At 42.0% G+C, this 8,481-nt stretch overlaps 1 protein-coding gene across 1 annotated transcript; it reads left to right on the top strand.

Moving 5' to 3' along the window:
• Nucleotides 1-3,639: 3,639 nt before the first annotated feature.
• Nucleotides 3,640-4,246, top strand: LOC138885299 (uncharacterized). The gene is made up of 2 exons (XM_070166233.1): nt 3,640-3,688; nt 3,807-4,246. Exons 1-2 carry the CDS (start codon nt 3,640-3,642, stop codon nt 4,244-4,246), a joined length of 489 nt encoding a protein of 162 aa, XP_070022334.1.
• Nucleotides 4,247-8,481: the final 4,235 nt, after the last annotated feature.

Genomic DNA, 8,481 nt, shown 5'->3' with positions numbered 1-8,481 from the left:
GAAGGTTGACCTTTCCTTTTTGGGTTATTTGCATCCATCAGTGAGTACCAAGAGAAAGGCTTCTTTGGTTCACCTTTGTATCATAATCCCTCGACTCTACCTATGCATCGATGAGATATTCTGTGATAATGTTAGGATACAGGTAGGATGAGTCATCTTACTGAGAAATCACTGAGATGGTGGCTGAAATCACCGCACCCACATTGATAAGGTACCTATTAATGGTAGAGGAAACCAGAACTGCCTGAGGGATCAGAAAGTGAGTCTTATTCTGGCTCAGGTCTAGTCTGCTGCACACAAATGTCTACCACCCTTTGCCTCAAAGATCAAGGAGTTCTGATGGATAGGAACACCAACGTTAATCCATGGTGGTGGTGGCCCTGGTGCTGTTAGAATCTCTACTAACCAAGGACGGGTTATATCTCCCAGTGCATACTTCTCCAAATATTCTTATGGCTCAACATCTTTGAAGCCCAAGTACGTGTTGAGTATATGTTGATCAAATCTCACTTTTAGGTTACACACTTTCATCACCCTTTTCTTGTTTATGATACGTGCCACATTGGTGTAGAACACATAGACAAGGTACTATTTGGCATCCACGACACTCTAGGTGAACCACATCCACACCTTGCATTCCCTATACTATCTCAACACTGCTGGGTTGTACCTCTCCAAATCTTTCAATCAAAACTGTCGCTCAAGGGTTAGCGACCTCGTAGGCCACCATGTATGAAAACAGGTGAAGGTGGCCACGCTAACAAAATGGCCTCCCAAACTACTTTCTTCTTTGATCTTTCAAGACTGGTAGCTGTAGCATCTTCTCATCTTCCATCATCGGTGATATCCTGAGCTGGCATATCATGTGCCTCAAGGACATGTGTATCTGATGGATCAGAAGCCTGACTAGTGCTTTCCGATCCCTCAGAAGTGCTATGTGATGAGGACGACTCATCCCTGAGTTGGAATCTCTCATGCAGCCTTGACTATACGGTCGGCTGCTCCTTAATAGAGGTTGAATTTCCCTCTGATGCTTCCCTAAACGGGACATATGAACTCGTCTTGGAGAGGTCTGCACCTTTACCTCTCCCGGTTGTTGTCTTCTTTCTAATTTCCTTTTGTTGGCCAAGAGGTAAGACCCTCTTGCCTCATCCCCAAGAACGTTCACCCCTCCCTTTAGAAGTGTTGCCTCGTCCCCTAGATCGAAACATTGTCTGTACCTAGCAAAGGTGATTGTTAGTTTCAATTCAATGTTCAAACATACACAGGAGTTATGCAGGTAAGATATAAACCAAAAGACACAGTGAGGGTTCACAGTCAAGTCATGCTTGTAGGAACAAGACCTGCGGTCCGCACAATTTTCTTGTGGCCACAAATGAGACTTTGCGGACAATACAATTTTGTTTTGCGGTCGCAAAAGTGAAGTACGGTCCACACAATTTCACTTGTGGTCACACCTCTGAATCCCAAGAAATACCAAACCTCTGTTGATAGAGAATTGACTGATGTGCGTCCGCAACATGATTTCTACTGTCCGCATAATTTACTTTACGACCGCACGTTGGAGTGTCTATGTGGGGCCTCTCTGATGACAGGGAAAGTAGTGTTTTGCGGCTGCAATGGGAATTCTGTTGTCCGCACATTTTCACTTATGGCCACAAATCCCTTCTTTCACTATGATGCCTTACATTCCACATCTGCGGGCCATACAAATTCAAGTGAGTCCGTAGAATTCAAAAATGGCGTACTCATTTCTATCTAGGTTTGTAATTTTGTGCACAATTTGACATAGAAACAACATAGATACATGAAAATATGTTTACCCAATCCCCATAGAGCATGAATTAGTTAACCCATTATAGATTTACCATACATGGACCCACAATTGAATTATAATGACAAATGGCCTAAAAATAACTAAAAAGCTACTAATTAAACTAAAAATAAATAAAATCAACAAGGAATTGAATCATACCAGATGAATGAATGAAGTGAGTGAATGATCAGAGATGTTGTGTGTGGACAGATAGAATCACTAAGAATTTTCAATAGAGTATTATTATTGTGCTCAAAGAGTGAAAAACCATAACCCTTGCCCCTAATCTTCTATTTATACTTATGGTCTACTAAGGGAAGAAGGTTGAGTGCAGCCACACAATGTCATGTGCAGTCCGCACTCTATTACCTGAGGGTATCATCTCTGCATCTCATCCGTGGTCCGCACATTTTTGTGTGCGGTCGCAGAAATACCTTTGTGGTCGCACATCGACCCCTTCTCTGACAGGCTCAAACTTCAGAGAATTTGTATTTTCCATCTCTCATCTGTGCGTCCAGCAAGACAATTATGCGGCCGCAGTGTTCTTTTGCTATAGCACTCAAAAATGTGCGGTCCGCACAAACTGCGGTCCTCACTTCTTTCAACGCTTAGCCAAATTTTTGTCCACAATTCCTGTAAGTCACACTCATCCCTCTAACACACTTCAAATCAAGTTAGAACATAAATAACACCTAACTACTAAAGAAAAAGGAAAAAAATATGGGTTACCTCCCAAGAAGTGCCCGATTTAATGTCGTAGCACGACGCAAAATACCATCATTTGAAATGAATGACCACCACGATGTGGCTATCTCTAACTTTTCCCAGATAATGCTTCACCCAGTGACTATTGACTCAGAATACTTCATTGTTTTTTGTTTTTCAAGTCCAATGCACCAAAAGGTGTCATACCTATAACTTCAAAAGGACCACTCCATTTAGACTTTAACTTCCTGGGAAACATCCTCAACCTTGAGTTAAACAACAATACAAGATCGCCCACCTTGAACTCTTTGTTCCAAATGTATTTGCCATGAAGATATTTCATCTTTTATTTGTATAAGGACGAACTTGCATAAGCATGGTACCCGAACTTATCCAATTCATTCAAATGTTCAACCCTCAAGTTAGAGGCTGCATCCCAATCACGATTCAACTTCTTTAGAGCCCACATGGCCTTATGCTCAAGTTCCACCAGAAGGTGACAAGCTTTCCCGAACACCATCCGGTATGATGGCATTTGGATAGGTGTTTTGTAAGCCATCCGGTAAGCCTATAATGTATCATCAGGCTTCTTGGACCAATCCGTCCGATTAGCATTCATCGTTTTGGACAAAATACTCTTTATTTCCTAGTTGGGGACTTCCACTTGACCGCTAGCTTATGGATGATAGGGAGTCGTAACTTTATGAGTAACACCATACTTGCTAAGTAAAGTGTCAAAAACCTTGTTACAAAAATGACCCCCCATCGCTTATAATATCCTGTGGAGTACCAAACCTTGTGAAAATATTCTTCTTCAAGAACACCACCACACTTCTCACCTCATTGTTCGGTATAGCAACGGCCTTAACCTATTTGGACACATAATCCACCTCGACAAAGATGCAAGTGTTTCCATAAGAATTCAGAGAAGGACCCATGAAGTCAATGCCCCTCACATCAAAAATATCAATCTCCAAAATGGTAGTGAGAGGCATTTCATCTTTCTTTGAGATTCCACCGTCCCTTTGACATTCATCACATTTTTTCACTAACTTACTTGCATCCTTGTAAAGACTGGGCCAATAGAAGCCGCAACTAGGCACTTGCTCTTATAAGCAATGGGGGGTCACATTTTTTCAACAAGGCTTTCGACACTTTACTTGGCAAGTATGGTGTTACTCATAAAGTCACGACTCCTTATCATCCACAGGCTAAAGGTTAAGTGGAAGTCTCCAACCGGGAGATAAAGAGCATTTTGTGATAAAGAGCATTTTGTCCAAAACAGTGAATGCTAACCGGACGGATTGGTCCAAGAAGCTTGATGATTCATTATGGGCTTATTGGACGACTTACAAAACACCTATCGGAATGTCTTCATACCGGTTGGTGTTCAGAAAAAACTGTCATCTTCCGGTAGAACTTGAGCACAAAACCATGTGGGCTCTAAAGAAGTTGAATCTTGATTGGGATGTAGTCGCTAACTTGAGGGTTGTACATTTGAATGAATTGGATGAGTTCCAGTACCATGCTTATGCAAGTTCGTCCTTGCACAAAGAAAAGATGAAATATCTTCATGACAAATACATTTGGAACAAAGAGTTCAAGGTGGGCGATCTTGTGTTGTTGTTTAACTCAAGGTTGAGGATGTTTCCCGGGAAAATAGTATCTAAATGGAGTGGTCCTTTCGAAATTATGGGTGTGACACCTTTTGTCCATCCAACTTGAAGAAAAAAAATAATGAAGTATTCTTAGTCAATGGTCACCGGGTGAAGCACTATTTGGGAAAAGTTGGAGATAGCCACGTCGTGGCGGTAATTCATTTCAATTGATGGTATTCTGCGCCGTGACGCGACGTTAAATCACGTGCTTCTTGGGAGGCAACCCATGTTTCATTTTTTTTTCTTTTGTAGTTAGGTGTTATCTTTTTGTGCTAATTTGATTTGAAGTGTGCTACAGGGATGAGTGTGACTTACAGGAATTGTGGACAAAACTTTGGCTAAGTGTTGCAAGAATTGCGCATCGCAGTTGAATTATGCGGACCGCACATTTATAGTTGCCGGAGCAAAACTGCAATGCGACCGCACAATTATCTTGTAGACCGCACAAATGGAAGGTGGAAAATTTTAACTCTATGAAGTTTGGTCTGTTAGAGAAAAGGTCAATCTACGGCCGCAAAAGGAAATCTGCGATCACAACATGGAATCTGCAGTCGCACACAAAATTTTGCGGACCGCAGACAAAAGGACAACTTAAGCTCACCAGGTAACAGAGTGCGGACTGCACATGAAATTGTGCGGCTACACGTGCCCCTCATTCCCTTAGAAAACCAACTAGTATAAATAGAGGGCTAAAGGAAATTGTTACTTTTTTCCCCTCTCTAAGCATAAACACAGTAATATCTTGAAATTTCTTGGTGAATCTATCTGTACACACATACAACATCTTTGATCAGTCACTTTTCACACTCATTCATCTGGTATGCTTCAATTTCCTGTTGATCTATTTCTTCTAATTTGTAGATTTTTAGTCATTTTAGCCCATTTGTTAATAGAATTCAATTGTGCATTCATGTGGGGTAAATCTGTAGTGGGTAACTAGTGCATGCTCTATGGGACTGGGTCAACATATTTTCATGCCTTTATATTGTTACCATGTCAAAATTTGCAACAAAAAATATTGAAAACCCTAGATTGAAATATTGGACTACTCGTAGTGTTTTGAATTATCCAGTAGTAACTAAAATTGTGCGGTCCGCAGAAGTTGATTCTAGGGCTGCTTTAGTAAATAAAGGGTCTGCAGTCGTAAGGTAAAATGTGCGGACCACATAATTCCCATTGCGGACGTAGAACAACCCTTTTACTATTATTAGAGAGTCTACAAAATTTTGACTCAAATTTGCGACCGCAAGGTAAAATGTGCGGGCCGCAGAAATCATGTTGCGGCCGTACATTAGCCAATTCTATGTCATCAGAATGTTGGTGTATTTTGGGTTTCTGAGTTGTGGCCGCAAGTGAAAATGTGCGGACCGCACTTCATTTTTGCGACTCAAAAGGCTTCATCTGTGGCTACAAGAAAATTGTGCGGACCGCAAAACCTTATCCTTCAAGCATAATTAAACTGTGACCCCCATTTTGATCTTGGTGTATACTTGCATGTCTCCTTGTTTGACTGAACATTGAATTGCAACTAACAATCACTTCTACTTGATAGAGATAATGGTTCGATCTAGAGTTAGAGGCGACACTTCTAAATGGAGGGGTGAACCTTCTAGAGGTCGAGGCAAGAGTGCCTTACCCCTCGGCCAATAAAGGACAATAACAAAGAAAGATATAACCGGCAGAGGGAGAGGTGCAGACCTCTCCGAGAAGAGCTCTTATGTCCTGTTTAGGGAAGCATCAGAGAGCATCTCAGTCTCTGTTCAAGAACAGTTGGCTGTACAGTCAAGGCCGCCAGGGAGATATCAACTCAGGACGAGTCATCCTCATCACATAGCACTTCCGAGGCTTCGGAAAGTGCTAGTCAGGATTCTGAACCATCCACTACACATGTCCCTGAGGCACCATGTACATCAGTTCAGGACATCCCGATGATGGCAGAGGGGGAGATGCTACACCTGCTGGCCTTGAAAGGTTAAAGAAGAAAGAAGTCTGGGAGGACTATTTTGTCAGCTTGAGTGCCTTCACCAGCTTTTGTACTTGGTGGCCAGTGAGGTCACTTACTCTTGAGCGACAGTTTCAGTTGAAAGATTTGAAAAAGTACAACCCATCCGTGTTGAGACAGTTCCAGGAAAGCAAGGTGTAGATGTGTTCACCCAGAGTGTTGTGGATTCCAAAGAGCACCTTGTACAGGAATTCTACGCCAATGTAGCACATATAAAAAAGGGACGACGGAACCAAAATACGTAACCTCAAATTGTGATTTGATCAACATACACTCAACACGTACTTGGGTTTCGAAGATGTCAAGCCAACAAAATATTTGTAGAAGTACGAAATGAGAGATGCAGCGCGGCCTTGGTTAGCGGAGATTCTAGCAACACCTGCGCCACCACTACCTTGGATTGTCGCTGGGGTTCCTATCCATAAGATCACTCTGAGTTTCGAGGTAAAGGTGTGACAAACCTTTGTTTGCAGCAGATTGGACCTATGCCAGAACGAGACTTATCTTCTGATCCATCAGGCAGTTCTAGTTGCTTCTATCATGGCCGGGTACCCTGTCAATGTGAGAGCCATGATATCGGCCAACATCTCAGTGATTTCTAGACAAGATGACTCATCTTACCCATATCCCAAAACTATTACAAAATATCTCAAGGATGCGAGGGTAGAACCGAGGGATTATAACAATCAGATGAAGTTGAAAAAGCCTTTCTCTTGGTACTCACTGATGGATGCGAACAACTTGAAGAGAAAAGGTCAGTCGTCTACCACCACAGGCAAGTCTTATGAGCCAGTCATGGTAGTGGCGGAGGGAGTTGATGTTCCATCCACTTCGACCGAGCTTGTCCCTAGTGCCGCAACTATGCCCCCACCATCATCTTCAATCCCTTCTATAGCTCCTACCACAACTTCTATTTCGTCTTTAAAGTCGGTGCCCATGCCTACGGCCCTACATTCTGTGTTGCGAGTCTCCCAAACATTGGCGAGCCTCAACAATTGGATGCAGACAACCACTACAAAGCTGTCTGGCTTATCCAGTACTGTTGCATCACAGTCTTCTGCTCGGGCACCCTAGATTTCCCCGACAGTTAAAGAGACATTGAAGAATCTCCTAAAGACCAGAACACTATTATGGCTACTTTGGTACAACACGGGTCAGTTATCGAAGAGTTGGGACAAGAAGTAAAGAAAAATGAGAAAGTCCTAGGCCAACAATAAGTCAGTGACAAGCTTTGGAGACATGTGACCAAGCTTGCTGCATCCGGAGATCAACCCGTTGACATGCTGATTGACCCACACCATTCAGCCCCAGATCCTACAACACCATCAGCACCAGTTGGCCAGTTTGAGGAGCCAGACCTAGCTACCGATACTACCGAGGGAGTGCATCAGATATTCACCAACCCAGTCAGACCCAATGTTGTTGATGATGACATCCCGTTGGATGAGACTAAGGGTGGTGACATTGCTGGGGACACAGAGATGTCCAAGGAGCCATAGGGAATTTTCTTAATTCATTCCCCTCTTTTACTCTTATTTTGTTAAGCATTAGGGACAATGCTTATCTTTATTCTGGATGTGGAGTTTATTGATCATATTTGGTACATTCTGAGACATTTGGCCTGTAATAACTTGATATTATTTTTTTTCTTTCTTATGGTGTATATATTCTCTCTCTTTCTCTCATTATGCCAGTAGTTTTCTTTATTTTTGTTTCTTTAGTAGCTTATTTGTTTAATTTAGTAGCTTCTTTTTATGTTTTAGTTGATAATAAGCCTTCGGTTTCCTAATACCATGGTTCTTTCCGAAGGTAGTTTTTGTGTGAACCGGGTGGCTCATCCCAATGATAGATGGCGTGACAATCTTCTTAAGGGAATGAGTCCGTTTTTGGTGTTTAGGTAATAATAGTAGTAGTATTGAATAAAAAGACTAATCAAGTCATGCTCGAATAGTTAAACATGCTTCAATTGGTACCAATACACTCAAAAACGTGCTTATGATTAGAAACAAGGTTTTTGATAGAAATAGCTCTAGTTAGTGACTTTGTGACTCTTGTGTTGACTTTGGCAATCATCGAGTGTTTTAATTGGACCGTAATGATTTTTAAACTTGAATATGGTTGTTATGAGCCCTCGACTCTATCCTCTTTAACAATCTATTTACGTGAGGGGTGAGATAAATTGTTGCTAGTCCAAGTATACGTGCGAAGACTCTAGGACTTGTCCCAAATGTGTTTCAAGGCGCAATCCCAAGTTTTGCTTGGTTTGAAAAGTGATTGTAGGCCCTCCTTCGCCTGTTTGA

This window comes from Nicotiana sylvestris, chromosome 2 (assembly GCF_000393655.2).
Source record: "Nicotiana sylvestris chromosome 2, ASM39365v2, whole genome shotgun sequence".
NCBI lineage: Eukaryota > Viridiplantae > Streptophyta > Magnoliopsida > Solanales > Solanaceae > Nicotiana > Nicotiana sylvestris.
The sequence above is the reverse complement of the archived record's forward strand: the minus strand, read 5'-3'. Positions and strand labels throughout refer to the sequence as shown.

Excerpts from the sequence above, each read along its gene's own strand:
- LOC138885299 (XM_070166233.1), top strand. The coding sequence starts at position 3,640 with ATGGGGGGTCACATTTTTTCAACAAGGCTTTCGACACTTTACTTGGCA. Across the intron at positions 3,689-3,806 it reads TTCGACACTTTACTTGGCAA|TGAATGCTAACCGGACGGAT; the intron begins GTATGGTGTTAC and ends TGTCCAAAACAG.